Source organism: Fundulus heteroclitus, chromosome 21, assembly GCF_011125445.2.
Source record: "Fundulus heteroclitus isolate FHET01 chromosome 21, MU-UCD_Fhet_4.1, whole genome shotgun sequence".
Classification (NCBI taxonomy): domain Eukaryota; kingdom Metazoa; phylum Chordata; class Actinopteri; order Cyprinodontiformes; family Fundulidae; genus Fundulus; species Fundulus heteroclitus.
In genome coordinates this window covers 14,123,799-14,142,638 of record NC_046381.1, presented here as the reverse complement: position 1 = coordinate 14,142,638, position 18,840 = coordinate 14,123,799, and the positions used below count along the sequence as shown (strand labels likewise).

Genomic DNA, 18,840 nt, shown 5'->3' with positions numbered 1-18,840 from the left:
ATAAACATACAAAACAAAAAAAAAGAATAAAATAAAATGCCAAAAAGGACAATAGTTTCAACACAATAACATGATTTTAATCCCAAATGCTTGTTCTGGGGTCAAAGCTTTTTCAAATAGTTTATATCAGATTAAACTCAATTCCCAAAAGCTGGTGAGGTTTATTGTCTGATTTTTTAGGTCCGCTGTCCCCCAACGAGCCATTCTACGCTCATTTTTGAAGTCATGGCTTGTTTTCATGTGCACAGCTGGTGAAACTGTGATATGGACATCATCTTGTTAAGCTGATGAATCTGTACTTCTCTTAACCAAGTATTTTTCACCACAGCAGACGGTGAAAGAGAGGCTTTTCGGTGACGGTGGCCTCCTGCCAGTTTGTGTCACGTGACCTGATGTGCTTGGACATCCCCAGAAAACTGTCAAGTTTGAGGAAGGCTGCACACAGAGTAGCTGAAACATTTATGGTGTACAAAACAAAGTGGCAAGTTTGTGGAGCAGAACTTTCTCCAGAGGTTTTGCCTGCACACAATAATCTGGCTGGACCTGCATTACACCATGTTACAAGCTGATTTATGAACAACTGAGCACTTTGATGGACCATTTAGACATATTTTTTAAAAAAAATGCTCCCAGGGGTTTTTTACAAGTTGAATCAGAAACAAAAGGATCCAAAACAGAAAAATATATGTTGCTGTACGAACAGCAAAGAAATCGAGTACTGAAGCGTCTACAATGTAAAGATGTGGATGTTGGTATGTTGACTGGTGACTACCAGTGAAGGGGGGAAACAGGAGAATACACTGAGGTGACCACGTTAAAGTCATAATCTCACCTGAAAATACATCATTCATTCTCACCCTCTTGAGTTCTGCTGGTTTAAGAAAATCCATAACTGTTGATCAAAAGTTCTGGGTGATTTGTGTTAAACACTGAAGAAATCTGGAAAAGAAACTTTACTTATTATGTTTAGGGGGAAATTACTTTTTCACATCAAGCCAGGATGATGTGATACATTTAAATGTGACAGAAAGTAGAATTCAACAGAAAACCGTAAGGGGCCAAACACTATGTATTAGAGATAGGCTTTTTTGATCATTTGGGACAAGCCAAAAGATTTTTGACCTTATTAGAGGTTATTGTGATGATCCTTCTGAGAGAAGGGTAATGTCTGTATAAAATATTTAAATATATCAATTTTAAAATAGGAGGAGATAATCTCACTTTGTGGAAGACCAACAAAAATCAGATCTATTAAAACAAAAATAAAAAATAAAATCCATTTCAGCTCCTGTCAGACGCAACAATGTCTCCCAAACTCCTTGCAAATGATAAAAAACACAGGCAACACAAGTCAGTTGAAAACAGTTCATTGTGTTTCTTAAATAAAATGTTTTGTACAATAACTCCTTGTGGAGAACAAATATAACTCTTAAAGCAATTGTTCTCCTTTTCAACAATGACATATATGAATAATGAAATAATGAAAACAGGTGGAGAGGAGGTCTGATTGGTGTGGACATGGACGAGCGCCTGCGCTCTCTCAGAGGATCTTCCTTGCTTCGTGCGAGCACCGAGCTGGGACAGCAGGAGGGTTAAATCTTCTGTTTCCCTGCAAGTGTATCCAGTCGTTTATCTGGAAAGTATTAAAACATGACGATGGATAACTCAATAATGGACATCTGTGATTTGGTCATATATGCAGGATTTCACCTCTGTTTATTATATTCTACATAAAACAAACATTTTGAGATGTATTTTTAGGCAAGGCAATTTTATATGTATATCAAATTTCAGTAACAAGACAATTCAAAGTGCCGTACATGAACATAACATAAGAAAAGAAAACATTTAGAGGAAAGCTTATTGCTGCTAAATAGTAGCAGCAGGTCCAGATAGGTTGTCCTACAAAATTAATCTAATGACGTTCCAATGAACTACAACAGTCTCAATTAAACATTAGTGTTCAAAGGTAACTCTAAACAAATAGGATTGTATCTTTGATTTGAGAAAACTCAGGGTTTCAACACTTTTATGGTCTTCTGGGAGTTTGTTTCAGACAAGTGGAGCATAAGAACTAAATGCTGCTTCTCCATGTTTGGTTCTGGTTCTGGGTGTGCAGAGTAGATTGAGACAGAACACCTGAGTTATCTGGAGGGTTTATATACACTGATAAGAAGTCTGTGATCCATTTTCTCTATAATGTATTTTGTCTATAATGTATGTAGGTGCTAAGCCATTCAGGGATTTATAGACTAACAGAAGTATCTTAACGTTTATTCTCTGAGATTCAGGGAGCAAGTGAAAGGACTTTAGAACTGGGGTGATGTGCTCTACTTTCTTAGTCTTAGTGAGGACGCGGACAGCAGCGCTCTGGATCAGCTGCAGCTGTCTGATCCACTTTTTTAAAGCTGTTGGTCATTTTCTTTTCAAACAGTGTTCTTACCCGAAATGAGGCCAACTATGCCACAGTCATCTGAGAACTTCTGAAGGTTGCAGCTTGGGGAGTTGATAGAGGTTTGTAGCGTAGATGGTAAAGAGCACAGATACTGCAGGCCATCCTGTCAGAGACACAGCCCTGTGTCCTTAATGTTGGCGGAAAGTGAGCTAGTCCAATGTCCACTGGGCCATGTGGAGGAAAGATCATGACCAAATTGCTTCAGGAGGGTCAGACCTCAGGACACGAGGTAGATGATGGCATCGCCACCTCACTGGAGGTTTCACCAGATCCAACAAAGACATCACTATAAAAAAAAAAAAAGACCTACAGTATGTTTACTTTAAATGACGGAAAGGAAAATAAAAAGTGGCTTGTGATCTATAAGTGTCCGGATTCAGTTTTTTCTGCTGCTTATTGTTATGTAAATACAATTATAGTTAGAGCATCAGAAATGTAGTAGAGTTTTGTCAACATTTTTGAAATGCTTTTCACATACATAAAAATATGGATGTACTGTTTCACTCATCTGATCTCAAAGTTTCTTAACTGAACCCGATTGTTCAAATAGTTTCTCCCTGATTACTGGGACACTTGCAGAGAAAGGGCAGGTTTGGCATGAAGTTATCCAGACATTGAGATTGGACACAAAGATTGCTGCTGTATGCATTGAAAACTCATGTGTCAGTCAGTTATCTTTCTTTAACTAACAACAAAAAGTTCAAAGCTGTCAGAGGTGTAGATAGTAGCATTGTTCTAGCTGAGAAGCAGGTTTTGTACAAATCTTAAGAAATCTCAGGTTAGTTACTGAGCATATGTATTTTTAAGTTCTAACAACATGTGTCAAAAAGAAAAACTTTTATTGTAAATAAGAAGAAAAAAAGTCAAACTACACTAAACAATATTTTCCCCTGTGCATTTATTGATGAAAAGTGACAACAGAAAAGTAATTTACATCATTTCAGATAAATTTACATAGACTCAATTATTGATAAAAAATATGGATAGCAGCTAGTAGTAAATTTATATGATCGTCCTCAAACAGGACTGTGGCATGAATATTTAGGAATATCAAAAAATCTGTCATTATTTTCTTTCCTTGGTTTCCCCTGTAGTCTGCCTCAGCATTCTGGGGCGCCGGTCTTTGGCTCCTCACAACCACTATTGAGCATTTCTCTCATGGATAAACCTTACATACATGAGTGCACTCACACAAACAACTACAGGTGCTTGTATCCAGGTACTTGCAGATTCAGTTCTATTCAGAAAACCTCTATTGTTATCTTTAGCTGTCACTTTATACATTTCGTTTTAAATCACACTATATATTCTTCAGGGACGGTATCAAGGCGTTGGTTGTTTGTACTTGTTATACTTTATCGGTTTGTTTTGCTTTTCTTTTTATATCTCTCTATGCAGGTGTAGAAGCAGATTTAGAGGATATTATCCTTGTTCTCTCCTTTTCCGCTCCTCTATTTTTTGACCTTTACTCCCATTTAACATTTCGTGTAATATTTCTAATTTCTTTTTTTCTCTTCTACCTTTCCATTTATGTGTCCATTGAACATGAAATAGTCCCAGAATAAAATCTATTAAAGTTTTTTGCATATATGAACCAAGTGTAGCTCTATGGCAAAAGCGGTAAGGCTCCACTTGTGAAAGTAAAATCTGTTGGGCTCTCTTTGGCATTAAGACAGCAATTCTTAAAGCTTCACTGCCAGACAGAACACATAAAAGAAAGGAACTGAAACATTGCACCGTTTAATTTCACATGATTGGTACCCGGTAGTACTGACCTGATTCGGTCAAGTGCCTATAAATTTGGTACCCATCCCTAGTTATAGGACTCCCTCTCTAACTCCTGTACCAGTGACGCAGAATAGTGTAAAATATAAACCTTGAGCACAGAATCAAAATGTACGTCTGTAAAGTTTTAAAGAATGACTGCAGTGAATTAATTTCACAAGATCACAGAGCTTGTGAATTTCCTCAGTGGCAGGCCTTGCATCTGACCGTTCTCATATCAGGACATCCATTCTGATGACGTCTTCTGTTGTCTGAAACAAAGGCTTCAGTTTGTCTGAAATGCTATAAATCAGCTGGATGTCAGTTGAGTTTTGAACATATTTACACTGTAGGAACACTGGATGCAGACTGGAAGGTGTTTCCACTTTACATTGAGAGGAACTCCACTACAGGAGCTTCAAATGATACCTGGTATTGTTCTTAATCTTTTAAAATCTTTGGTTGTAGGGTAGAACAACTAGAGCTGTAAACTATACTTCAATGAAGAAACAAATCCAAAGACAGAAACAATGACAGTTCAAAGTTTTATCCGCTGTTCACCTTAAACCACAAAAAATAAAACTCAAAGGTTTTTAGATTCAATCTGTATGCTTTATATAACTTATTCGGCATGCATTTCCTGTACATAACAAAATAAATGTACCGTGTCTCTTGTCTGAACACAATGTTTCATAACTTAGTTCTGGTTAAGCAGGTTAAAATCCTCCCTTATAGCTGCTACAGTTCCAGAAAAATGGCAGGTTGGGTTTTAATGAGACTGATGCTTGACGTCTGCATCGACAGATCATCTGTCAGTCAGTTATTTTTCTTTTACAACCAAGAAAAATGTTAAATAGCTCCCTGTGGCTTCAATAAGAGCGGTGGCCTAGTTGTTAGAGGGCAGGGCACTTGGAGAGGCTCCAGTTTTCTGGGTTTGAATCTCAAAGACTGCCACCCTGGGTCCCTTGAGTTTAATGCAGAGAATAAATTTCATTGGAAATTGTTGTTTTTGACTGTCACTTGAGCAGCAGTTGCTGAAAAAAGACAGCATAAACCATCAATTTTCTATAGACTGTTTACTGAAGTAAAAAGTCTCAAAAGTCCAAAAATCCATACAAAAAACAACCCAGGCAGAGTGGGTGGAGTGAGGCCTAGGACCGAGGGCTAGAGTCCAAAAAGTCCAAACACAAAACAACACAAGAAGGCAAACCACAAGCTCAGGAGGGCATTCCAGAATGCTGTTTATTTGAATAAACAGCAAAAATAAGAAAAAAAAAAAAAGACCAAAGTTGCATAAAATAAGTGAGCTTCACAACAGTGAGCATACTTTCTAAGTGTGTCGTATCTCTCCGCCACTCTGATCGGTTAAACAAATGTTCCGGCAAATTCTACATTATAAAAAAAAAATCCTACCGAAAAGTCTGGCTCTCATGTCATCTTGAGGACATTCTTCTTCCAAATGTTGGCTAGAGATGCTGTGTTTTCTCTCTGGCCAGAAGCACGATGGCAAATCCTCCCTCTTCACGGTGGTAATCTAGCAAAACAGCCCAAGGTGAATGATGAATGAAAATGATGATGGTGAAAAAACTAATGTTTTTTTCCACTTTTACCCGATGTATTGGAACATTCAACTGCCATGTACGTGAGCATTGTTGCTTCAACAATAGCTCTCGCGAATTTCAATGGTGAAGTCCTCTGGAAATCCGAAATAATTGTTTCTGATCTCAGCTGTGTACACCAGCTCCTACTGAGTTTGCTTGTAAAGCACGGAGAACTGCTGTCGGCTCTCCACGATTCTACGTCACAGGATGTGATGTCAGGCGGCCATTACTGTCCATATTTGGGCAGTAATTTATAGACAACTTTAACAACTTTTGGGAGAGGAGACATCTGTTCAACAGAGATGGTTTCTCTCTAAATAGGTCGGGGGCAAAACGGCTGATTTCAAACAAATTCTATTCTGTGGACCATGCACCATCAGCTTTGTCCTAAAACAAAGCTCAACCAGTGCCAAAACAAACAATAAACACAGTACAGCCCGAACAAGCCAAGATAAAGATGGCCAGAAAGATGACACAGAAAGAGGCTACGTCAGAAATACAGAAGGATTCATCCCAGATCTCAGCAGGACAAAGAGAGGACTCCCGTTTAACTCCCAAAGAGGACCAAAAACCTCCATCCCCACGAACACGGGTCCAGACTGCACCCACCTCCCCTTCTTCTCTACAAAGCCCAGATGTTCCATTTATGGAATTTTCCCACAACATGAACAAAGTATTTAAGATTGGCCTACAGTTGACATCCTCTCCACATAGACATTCTGACAACCACAGCTCTGTGACTAAACCAGCATCTTCCAAAGGTGGCAGAGCCCAGATCCTCCCCCTCAACGTATCACGGAACATGCCTGTGCCCAGGATCTTCAGATAACTTCTCTATGGTACACACCGGGCCCTGGCAGCGCGTTTATCAGACATGACAGTTTCCAGCATCAGCTTGGGCCTTTTGCCGGAGATTATGGAATATATGTTATGGTACGTGGCAGAAATAAGAAAAACAAAAGGACAAACAGGAACAAACACTTAAAAGTCATAAACGGTCAGATGCAACCTGTCACAGAGACATCAACCACCAAATCATATAAACTAGGTTTATTAAACATTAGATCTCTGTCAGGAAAATCCCTTTTAATTGACCACTTCATTATTGACAATAATCTTGATGTAATATTTTTAACAGAAACATGGTTACATGAATTTAGTGAAGCAGCTATACTGATGGAGTCGACTCCTCCAAACTACAATTTTCTTTGTGAGAGCAGACAGCAAAGGAAAGGTGGAGGAGTAGCAACATTGTTTAATGATTCACTAAAGTGTAAAAAGGTGTTTTTGGGAAAATTCGAGTCTTTTGAACATTTGGCTCTCCAGATAAAGGGCCCGGTACGAACTATGTTTCTGAATGTGTACAGGCCTCCTAAGTCCACATCAAACTTTTTTAAGGATTTTAGTGACCTCCTGTCTGTGATATGTGTTGATTATGACTGTTTAATTATTGTGGGAGACTTCAACTTTCACATTGACAACCCTGAAGACAGAAGTGCAAAAGAACTGTGTGACATACTTATAAACTTTGGTTTAACTCAACATGTTAAACAGCCAATACACAAACAGGGACACATATTAGACTTAATCATCACTAAAGGTCTAAAGATTTCTAAGGTCAATGTAACTAATGTTGCCCTATCTGATCACTTTTCTATTACCTTTGAATGTATAATTTCTAGTGACTCATTTTCTGGAACAAAACTTCCAGAAAACTGTAAAAGAGCGGAAAGCCTGAGTTCCTTTAAATCAAGATTAAAAACACATTTGTTTAGGACTGCCTTCGACTGTAGTTAAACTGTTTTACTGAAACATCACTAGTTCAACTTTATTTTTTTTTTAGTTCAACTGTTTTCAATGTTCTATTTTTGTTTCTACATTTTATCCCTACTTGCTTTTAATCTGTTTTATTTTCCTATACTTTAATCATGTAAAGCACTTTGCATTGTCTCTGTACTGAATTGTGGTATACAAATACATTTGCCTTGCCTTACCTTAAATAAATAAAAAATAAAACTCAAACGTTTTTAGGTGCAATCTGTATGCTTTATATAACTTACTCGATATGCATCTCCTGTACATAACAGAGTCAATGTCTCTTGTCTGAACACAATGTTTCATAACTTAGTTCTAGTTAAACAGGTTAAAATCCTCCCTTACAGCTACTACAGTTCCAGGAAAAACAGCAGGTTGGGCATTAATGAGACTGATGCTTGACGTCTGCATCGACAGATCATCTGTCAGTTATTTTTCCAAGAAAAATGTTAAATAGCTACCTGTGGCTTTAATAGTTGTGACATTTTACTGTCAATTCCACAGTAGTTTCTGAGTTTGTAAGGACAAGCACGTTGGAGGTCAACCAGCGTTATTCTGATGGAAATGTTCTTAACGGTCATTAAAAATAAAGTTGTAAAAAGGAGATAAACCCTTTAACATTTTAATTGCATATTTATTGTAGTAAAGTAATAAACCTTTTTTGGCACATAATAAAGCCTAACATATATATTCCATCTGACAAATTTTCTTTTAAAATAATCTTATTCAACTAAGAAATGTGTTTTGGCTAGATAAAGAGTCAAGCATTTAAAAAAAAAAGTGCAAATGCAGTTTACCCAACTGTTTTTACATATAGCTGCTACAGTTCCAGAAAAACAGCAGGTTGGCCATTAATGAGACTGATGCTTGACACATGCATCGATGGATCATGTTGGTTATTTTTTTTTCACAACCAAGAAAAGGGTTCAATAGCTGTCGATGCCTTTAATAGGAGGCGTGGTGGTCTAGTGGATAGAGAGCACAACACTAGCATCCTAGAGAGGCTGCAAGGTTCTGGGTTCCAATCCCACAGACTTTCACTCTGGGTCCTTGAGCAAGACCATTAGCCCCAGCATGCTGCTCCCTAAGGGATGGGCTAAATGCAGAGGATGAATTTCGTTGAAACATATGGTGCAATGACAAATAAAGATGATTATTAACAACTGTGTTTTTTTTTTATTATTGTTGTGTTCAGGTGGTGGTGGGTCCAAAATGCAGAAAACCAGACGTGGGGGAAGGAGCAAGAGACAGTTTATTAGGAACTGAGGGAAATAGGTAGAGGTGGGGTCTCTTGACGCAGGGACAGGTTGTGGAGTAAGGCAAGCTCACTGGGGTAGAAGATAGAGATTAGGGAGGTGGAAGTGTGGCTGGGTCATAGGAAGCCTGGTGGGGACCTGGAACCTGGAGATAGAGAGCACAAGTAAGGTAACTGTGGAAAATCTCTAGTGGATATAATGGTGTTTCTGATCTACCAACAAAGCAGAGACCATCTGGCAGCGAGCACACAGGAGGCCAGGCTCTAAATACTCCTCCAGATAAAGATGGGTCTCAGGTGTGTGTAGTCATCTTCTCCCCAAGCCTCACTCACACAGTCTCACACAGCACACTTTTTTTTTTTTTTTTTTACTGGCAATTCCTGTAATGATCAGAGGCAGGGGACCCAGAATTCAACCAGACCAGCAGAGGTTTGTTCAAAGGAAAGGCTCTTTAATAACAAAAACAAACAGGGAAAAATCCAAAAGAGACCGTCGAACCAAAAGACGGTATAAAAATAGACGGACGAGCAGGGCAGGAACAGGCAGGACTGAATGGCTCAGGTTTCTGGAAAACAGGGGGTCAAAAATCCAAAAGCAAACCAACAAACAGAAATTTGCAGGAGGAGACTCACCGACATTCAACAAGACAACCTGGCACTGATGTCTGGTCTCAGCAGTTTATATGGAGGTGGAATCAGGTGAAGCCGGTGAAAGGTGATTGCAGCAGGGGTGGAGTTAGGCAGGTGTGCAGAGTAAGTAATTAGACCAGACATCAGTGCTGAGGCTCAAAACAGGAACAGATCACAAATTCAAAACCAAAACTAAGAAGCATCTGAAGACATAACTAAAACAGTAAGCACGAACCTAAACAAGAATCCAGACTAGACAGAACTCAAAACAGCCAGATAATAAAAGACAGGAAAGAGAAGGAAAACTAAAACTAACAAACCATAACAGAACTCAGAATATTACAATTCCACTGCAGTTCCTGAGCAAATCCTGGTTTAGTTTAAGAGCACAAACATGTTGAACATCTACCAGGAATGACTCTAATGGAAATTTTTTTAAAATTGATCACAATTAAAGTTTTAATAAGGAGTTAAACCATCACTTTTCTATAGCATATTTATTAAAGTAAAGTAATAAATATTTTATATTTAGAATTTTTTGATTTTGGAGCCTGCTATAGGGATGGGTGGGTGTTCCCAGTTCAAATCCAAGCTTTACATCTTAATTACTTAATGCCGATCCTCCTCTTTCTGTTGAACTCTGTGTTTTCATCAGGCAGGAATTCAAAGACATGTAACAGACATAAACATAGCAACAGAAAACTGCTATCAGACAGTAACAATTGATCAAAGGTTATTATTTTGCAAAAATAAATGCAATTACAAGAATGAGAAAAATAAGCTTCTTTTGACAGTCCCTTTTATTTGAGCCATTTCCCAGCTTGAAAATCTTTAGATTTTAATATAAAAATCAAAACTGAGAAGCACAAATACAAATAATGTCCATTGGACTGGCAGCCTGTCTAGGGTGTACCCCGCCTTTTGCCCATTAGCACTGGAGAGAGCAACAAACCCTCTCCAATTCCCTTCTTACTCATATAAGATGTCACCACATGCATTTCTCATGAATCTTACCTGTAAATAAGAAGGATCAGATGCTGAACCTCTTGTTTCTGTGCTTCTGTGTTTAATCAGGAACTAATTTAGGAAGACGCCACATAAATTACTTCAGTGATGGTTATACCACTACTGCGATAGAGTTATGAAATCTAATTGATCATTGTGACGTCACGACGAAAACTCAGCTGCAGCAAAAAGTAATAAATTGTAGAATATAAAGTTATATAAAGTACAATATAAATCTAAATGGTTAAAAGCTTCAACTTTTGTGTCTTATGTGTCACAATAACTTGAGAAAACCTAAATGTTTATTCTCTGTTTTGTTCAGATGGTCCCAGTGATTAAATGATTAAAACACAACATATCGGAAATGAGCACAAAACAGATGCAGTCTGTTCACAATAAACAAGTACACATGAATTAACAGCCAAATGCCCCACATTATTAAGTAAAACGTTACAAAACTTGAGTTTTCACTCCAAAATAAAACTCAAACTCAAATTTAAGCATGTCTGCATCTTGGACGAGCTGATTGTGGCGCATTGGGAGGATCATTGTTAAACCATACGACTGAAAGCAGAAGGAAGTTATACAATAGCAGATTTTAAATTATCACAATTACCAAGGTCTGCAAGCCAAGGTGTGTTACTGGACTGAAGGTCTTTCACTGCTAAAGGAAATCAAATATTTAGAAACATTTGTTATTTTAACATTTATTTCTATTAGCAACAATGCACAGATCAAAGTATTTGGATTTCAAAGTCAAAGTTGTATAATTCAGAGTTAAAAACTAGTGAAGTAAAAACAAGTGAGGGAGTTGCTGACATAAACTGGTTTTTAAAAGGTGGACACTGTGGTATTTGAGATCTCTTATAACACTGTCACTATCTTTTAGTTGTTAATAGCAGAAGCAGAACTGAATCAAACTTTCACACCAATTAGTCATTTATTAAACTATCATCTGCTTCCCTTTTTAATTGTGTACGTTGATTGTCTCTCTATTTCATTATTGTCTCTCTATTTCATTATTAAGTTATTTTCCTTTCTCTGCCTTCTCACGGGACCTGTCTTTGTAGATAATAGCTGACAGTCACTTATTTAACACCTTGAGAAATTCTTGAAGTACACACTGAGCTCCACCCATCATCAGGAACCACCTCCCCGTTCTCTTCCAGTGCACCTACAGCATAAATATGCTTGAAAACCAGCTCATGTTAAGCTTTGGAGCCCGATAACAGCAGAGACTTCTCTGTTAAAAGCAACACACAGAAACAGGATGAGCTGTGGAGGATGGTCAGGGCCAAAACCCGCAGATGGGGATGTGTGCATGCTTACTAAATGGGTGAGCTTCATTTATTCTTTGTTCTCTCCAAATGTCGTCCTGCAAACTTTCTGTTATAACATTTTTTTTTTTCATCTGATTCTCACACAGATGTGGAACCAATCAGAGAGAAAAACAGACAGAAGGTACAAGGAATTCAATGCAGTTGAATACCGGTCACAGGTTGTGGCAGGGTATAACTATGTCATCAAGGTAATGAAGATGGATTTTATATTTTCCATATTATTTAAAAGTAGTCATCAATAAACAGAGGGGGAGAGTTGCACTTCCAACACCGCAGTGTGTACAGCCCGGTCCTCCAACACATACCAAAGAGATGACCAAGTACTCCATTCACACCAAGTAATAGCCTCTAATCACCCAGGACGGGTGGGTCATTGATTTGAATCTAACTTAGAATGCGCCTAGGAGAATTGTCCTCCAAGTCCTTAAAAACAGCAGTGCTCCAATTGCAGGTTGCTCAAGTGCGAGAAATGTCGAAGACTCTCGAATAGGTTTTCAGAAAGAACTCATGGAAAGTCCGGTTGTCTCTGATTTAAGCCTGTTTACTGTTGCGATGACTGGGATAACTGAGAACAATGACAAATTATCCCATATTCGGCCTGTTGCTTTTGTTCTAATTCAAAAATGATTTAGGCTGAGAAGCAGTGTTAAAGTCTGTGAATCTAAAGTTCTGCAGACTTTAAGAATGTTTGGTTTTGATGAGCTCCTCCTAATGAATATTCATCAGGACAACAAAACTTGCCATGATCACATGCGTCAGTTTCCTCTGGAAAGTCAGACCTGTTTGATGTTTTATGGGTTTACATCAAATTAAACAGCATCAGAAAATAGGTCTTAATTCTAAATCTTTACATTTCATTTGTTTTACTTTACTTGTTTCCTTGGTTTAATCCCACTTGAAATCTTTTGTTTTTGTTAATTTTCCTCTGTGAGAGGTAAAAGAAAGTCATCTTGTGTGGAAGTACAGGCACCTTTGTTGATGCAAAATTAAATTTGTGTTTTATGAAGATTTTAACTTCTCCTCTCACTTATTGCAACTGTTGTCAGAACACATACTGGATTATTGTTCATTTCCAGGGATGCACCACAAAGCCTTTTTGCTTAGGGCACCGAATGACTGGCAAAGACCCTGCTCACAGATGACTAAAATGCAGCTAAAACTAAGTTAAACAGCTTTTTCAAGAAGAAAACAGCTTTTAAAAAACAGGGGAAACTCTAAATTTAAACTTAATAAAAACTAATTCATAAACAAGTTCCAGTCTGTTCATATTATGTTCACCCAGTAGCCCTTGAACATGGTCGCTCCCCACCGGTCCGTTTAACTCCTCCCAGCAGTTTACCACCATAAACAGTCTAACTTCAGAGTTTAGCTTAACCATTTATTCTAAATACAGCAGAGAAATAATCAGAAGTTTACAAGGCTCGTTTCTTACAACAAACAACACGGGCGATGTACCCAAGATAAAGAGCCCTGATCTGAGGCCAGATCAGCATGCCTTCTTCTAACCTTAGACACACCCTCAAAGGGGATAGTCTCCTCACAGATGTCTGAAGAAAGATTGTGTCATCATGGAGACGCTATCTGTGTAACAGCAGGTGTGAAAGCAAGTGAAAGCACACATTAACCCGGGGAGAGCAGTTCTATTAAGAACTCTACACAGCCTATATCTAATTAGACTAGCTTTATCTTTTAGGAAAAGATTACACAAATTAAACAAGCGATTACAGGCATTTACAGGAAAATCTACAACAAACAGCACATTTCCAGTTCTGTTCAGAAGATGATTTCTGCTCTCTCCTTTCTGCAGGTTCAGGTTGGAGGAAATGACTATGTTCATCTGATGATCTTCCAAAGCCTTGTGCATGACGACAAAATTACAATAGAATTTCTAGGAGTGCGTGGTGGCTACAAACGAGAAGATCCTCTTGTACCATTCTAGATAACCAGCAAAAGTGAAAACGACCTGAGGCCTATTTCACAAAAGCATCCCCAGATTTCTACAAAAGACCATAAGGTCGATCACAGATTCACTGATGGCACAATGGATCAGTTGCATGCGCCAATCTTCAAACAACATCTTTTGATGGAGCCTTATGAGAAATTTAAGCGCATCAGGCTCAAGAAAGGAAACACTGCTGCTATTATTAAAGTAAAACACATTTGTTTGGAGCTATTTCTGTTGCAAAAGAAAAAAAACGTTTAACCATTTTCTCTGATCTATCCAATTCTGACTCTAGAGGGCGCTGTTTCGCTGACTCTTCCATAACTCCTGAAGCAGTCGAGCGGTACAAGGGATGAACCTTTTTCAGCAGTCTTTGCAAAAACAATGTTCAACTCATATCAGATTTTATTAGTGGCATTAATTATTAATACACATATTGTTTGAATTGAAAACACTAAATATAGACAAAACAAATTGAAAGAAGTTAATGTAGGATATCTGACATTCAATGAAATTACATATTTATCATAATTCTTATGTATATTTTATGTATATATATATATATATATATATATATATATATATATATATATATATATATATATATATGTCCATTAACAGTTGTTAGGTCACTGAGCCTCATGGTTTGTGTAGTTTTTTTTCCTTTTTGGGGCTGTGAGATTGCGTATTTTTGTGCACTTGAGGGAAATATGTCTTTTCTGGAAAAGTCAGCAGAATAAGAGGCGCAGAATTTTGTGAAAAATGGTGTAGCACTGAACTTTATTGACATCTTTGTTTCTTCATCAGTCATTCTAATTCCCTCAACACATAGTCTATTAAAGGACTTTCTGTCAAACTCAGAACAACATCAGTCATCAAAAACACGGTTTAACAGTAACAGCGCCCACATGGGTAATTATAAAGTTAATAATAGTATAGGCTACCATCATAATTTTAAAAATAATTATAGTACTTGTCTGAATACCAGTGTGTAATGGTGGTATTTTAATGCAGACTGATTAAAAAACACAGATAAGGAAACAGAATCACTGACAAAACTCATTGGTTCCTGATCAGTGTGACCAATGAATGAACAGATAAGTCACCAGGATTAACTAAGCCTGGCTGTTAGCCTAGTCTGGAGCAGGCTAGCAGCACAGAATAAACCGCCATGGAAACTTATGTGTTACTGCTTTTGTGAAACCAAGTTCAGGCTTTATTCAGCCTGGATATCAGGAAAATCCCGGTTAAATCCTCTGTCTTGCTTTTGTGAAAAAGGCCTCAGATTTAGTTTCCTCCTTGTGACTGCTTTAAAGATAATATATTTGTATTGTTATGAGCATGTTTAATACAAATATGCTCAGTTATGAGACGGGCTGTGTTAAATCCATCTCTGGAAGCTGTAACAGAAATGTAAAATATCATAAATCACATCAATAAACAAGAATTGAGATGTTTTTTTGTTTTTTTTAAAAAACACACACAACCTTTATGCTCCGTTACTATTTCGAAAAGCTATAAAAATTATTTCAGGGCTAAATTTCATAACATAGAATAGGTTCTTCTAAAGAACCATCCAGATTGGAAAAAGAGAGGAACTGAGGCATAACTTTTACTCAGATGATCCGGCTTTCAAGCAGCACTTGCAGGCAGCACTTGTGGAGCAGATTAGTTATTTCTTTGCCCAGGCCTGGACAATTTGTAACAACAGAAAGCTGTTTGAGAGTGAGGCGTACCATCTTTGCAAAGTTAAAGGTGAAAATCTGTCATTAAAAGTTTTATATTTGCTCCCTTTGGACAACTGCCCTTTGCAGTTGCAGTTATCCAGACTTGTAAACAAGTCATCACTCACATTTAGAAGTTATGTTTTTTACATTTATAATACATTTGAACCAAACTGTTCTCCATCCAGAAACCATATGCTGTCTGGATGGTCCCATGGCCACCACACAGAACCGGCCGGGATCATAACCAAACAATTAAGCAAAAAATAATAATCTTTGAGGTATTGGATTATATACTGTACAATAGGCTGTAGCTCAACAGATTAAAAAGTTAATGTAAAATATGTTTTTGGAGCACTCTAGAAGGGTTTAGAGTGGGAAACGTTAGGTGGTTGGGCCTGGAGATATCCAAAGCAAATAAGGTCAGTGATGAGTATTAGACAAAACAACAAAAACAAAACAAAAACATTCATGAAAGAGAATACAACTTGTCCAAGTGATGGTCTTATTGAGCCTTCACAGACTTCACATAGATTTTACTGAGGTGGCTTGATAAATATCCCACAGATTATCCTCTCAAACCTTCAGATAGTGAAGTCCAAAATTATATATAAAATTGTGGTATGGGTTATCTAAGCAGCCTTCTGTTCCTGTCTTTTTAGACCATAAAATAGCGTATTCATGTGCAGAGAGACAACAAAGGAAATATACAGTATATGCTGTATATACAAGACTTATCTTTCTAAATATAATATACAAAATATCAGTTTGCACATAAAATAGTGTTTTAAACACACAGTACAAAGTCACTCCCCAACCTTCTCCGGCTTGCCTTCCAGTAAGTTCTTCCCCTCCCTAACCTTAAGTGGTTTCCATTCATTTTGTCACACTTTCCCTTTACCTTTTCTTTTGTACTCTGACTGGACAGCACACACTGATGTGTACATACGGTGTACAATGTGTATATGTACTTCCTGATTTAGAAACATCAACACATATTTGCCTTCTACCTAATTGGAAGGATCTGTTGCCTTTCCTTTTTCAAATGGTACAGAAACTGTGTTATCTATCTATCTATCTATCTATCTCTCTCTCTCTATAGATAGATAGATAGATAGATATTTCAAAAATATTTTCTTCTTGTCCTCCAAATGGTCGCTTACACGGTAAGCCCCTTAATTTACCACTAGGGGGCAGCACTTTACCGTTTTTGCCCTAGAGGTGAAACTTCCGTGTGATCTGGAAAGACAGGGGCATCTGGAAAAACAGGTTTCCTTTGTGAAATAGAAAGTGCAAAAGAAAATTGAAGAGATAGGAAGCCACTGACCGTCTCTCTCTGTTTTTTCCACTTCTTTCTTTATGAAATGTTTTTTTTTTCGTATTTCATTTTAAATCTATTGGATGATTCCTAATTTGTAAACATTTTCATCCACTAAATGGTAAGGGGTTCACTCAGCAAACTCCACCTATTATGTAGGAGTACAACACAAGTCTTTACCCAGAGAAACGAGCTGCAGTAAAAACACACTGGAAAACTTCCTTATATTAAGCATTTTGAGTTGACAACAGCAGGGATGGCGAGAAGGCTTGGAGTATGGACAGAGGTAAAGGCTGCCACTGAAGAAACTCAGGACATCTGTGATATGGTGAGATCCAGTCTTCATTTTTTTTACAGTTTCTACTTGCAACCCTTCTGCTTAACTTTCAAGCTCTTTTTCATGCCATCCACACACAGCTGAAGAGCCAAGCAGAGGCAAAGTGGACCAAACAGAGTTACCAAATCTTTAAGGCCATTGAATACAGGGTCCAGCCAGTGGCAGGAACAAACTTTCTCATCAAGGTGATACCTATATGATAATTTTCTTTGACATGTTGTTTCTTTATCATTTATTACGTAATGTAAAGAATCAAAATTCAAGGTGCTGCATGTAGATAATTCAATGTTCGTAAACCTAATAAAGCAGAAGTGCCATTCTGCTGTCTCCTCCCTGCAGGTTCATGTGGGAGGAAATGAATACCTCCATATTTATGCCTTCCAAAGCCCGCTGCATGAGGGGCAGATTAAAACCTTGCTAAAGAGGGTAGAAAAACACAAAGAAGGAGATCCTCTGGAACCCATCAAACCTTGGGACTGATTGACTTTGTCCAAACAGCAGCCTTGTAGCAAAACTACACTGTAATGTTATCATGAAAGAGTTAAATACAAATGATGTTCATTTACAATCCTGCTGTAGGCAGTTTTTAAAAATCTTAACAATTGGGTATAAGTAGTGCAGTCGATGAAGTCAAATATGCAAAGAATGAATGAATAACATTGATAGTGATTAAAGATTGTTTTCTTTAGTGATGTTGCATTAGCAGTGACAAATGAAAATGTGACGGTGCAAGTCTGATTACTGTTTTCTGCAAATATAATATTATGGGGGATTATTTTATGTGAGTTATACTTGTCTGCAGTGTGATTTCCTGTGTGGATGCAATAATATTTGAAAAATACGCTAAAGTCAATTAAATGTAACTGAAACTATCCATACAAGGCAATTAGTTTTCAGGAAATATATCAGGTATAAACATACAAAACAAAAGAAAAAGAATAAAATTAAATAAATGCCAAAAAGGATAATGGTTTCAACAGAATAACATGATTTTAATCCCAAATGCTTGTTCTGGAGTCAAAGCTTTTTCAAATGGTTTATATCAGATTAAACTCAATTCCCAAAAGCTGGTGAGGTTTATTGTCTGATTTTTTAGGTCCGCTGTCCCCCAACGAGCCATTCTATGCAAGTTTTTGAAGTCATGGCTTGTTTTCATGTGCACAGCTAGTGAAACTGTGATATGTACATCATCTTGTTAAAACCAAGTATTTTTCATCCTTTATCACTGCAGACGCTGAAAGAGAGACTTTTCTGCTGATTTATGAACATCTGATGACTTGAATTGACCATTTGAACTGACCATTTAGCCATATTAAAAAAAAAAAATGCTCCCAGGGTTGCTGTACAAGCCAAATCAGAAACAAAATGCTGCAATCCGGAACTCACTATAAAGAAATTATATGTCGCTGTACGAACAGCAAAGAAATCGCGCCCTGAAGCTCCATAACCATTTAGAATGTAAAGATGTGGATGTTGGCGTGCTGACTATGGTGACTACCAGTGAAAAGGAGGAAACAGGACAATACACTGAGGTGACCATGTTTAAGTCGTTATCTCATCTGGAAATACATAATTCACTCAGTTCTGCTGGTTTAAGAAAATCCATAACTGTTGATCAAAAGTTCTGGGTGATCCATGTTAAACACTGAAGAAA

At 37.6% G+C, this 18,840-nt stretch overlaps 2 protein-coding genes across 2 annotated transcripts; both read left to right on the top strand.

Annotated features, from left to right (window-relative positions):
* Positions 1-11,548: 11,548 nt before the first annotated feature.
* LOC110366451 (leukocyte cysteine proteinase inhibitor 1-like) lies at positions 11,549-14,321 on the top strand. The gene is made up of 3 exons (XM_021307355.2): positions 11,549-11,861; positions 11,952-12,053; positions 13,673-14,321. Exons 1-3 carry the CDS (start codon positions 11,796-11,798, stop codon positions 13,802-13,804), a joined length of 300 nt encoding a protein of 99 aa, XP_021163030.2. The 5' UTR covers positions 11,549-11,795; the 3' UTR covers positions 13,805-14,321.
* A 2,442-nt stretch (positions 14,322-16,763) lies between these two features.
* LOC105938431 (leukocyte cysteine proteinase inhibitor 1) lies at positions 16,764-18,478 on the top strand. Its single transcript, XM_036125452.1, has 3 exons — positions 16,764-17,177; positions 17,267-17,371; positions 17,526-18,478. The coding sequence occupies exons 1-3, from the start codon at positions 17,106-17,108 to the stop codon at positions 17,664-17,666; spliced, it is 318 nt and encodes a 105-aa protein (XP_035981345.1). The 5' UTR covers positions 16,764-17,105; the 3' UTR covers positions 17,667-18,478.
* The last annotated feature ends 362 nt before the right edge of the window (positions 18,479-18,840 follow it).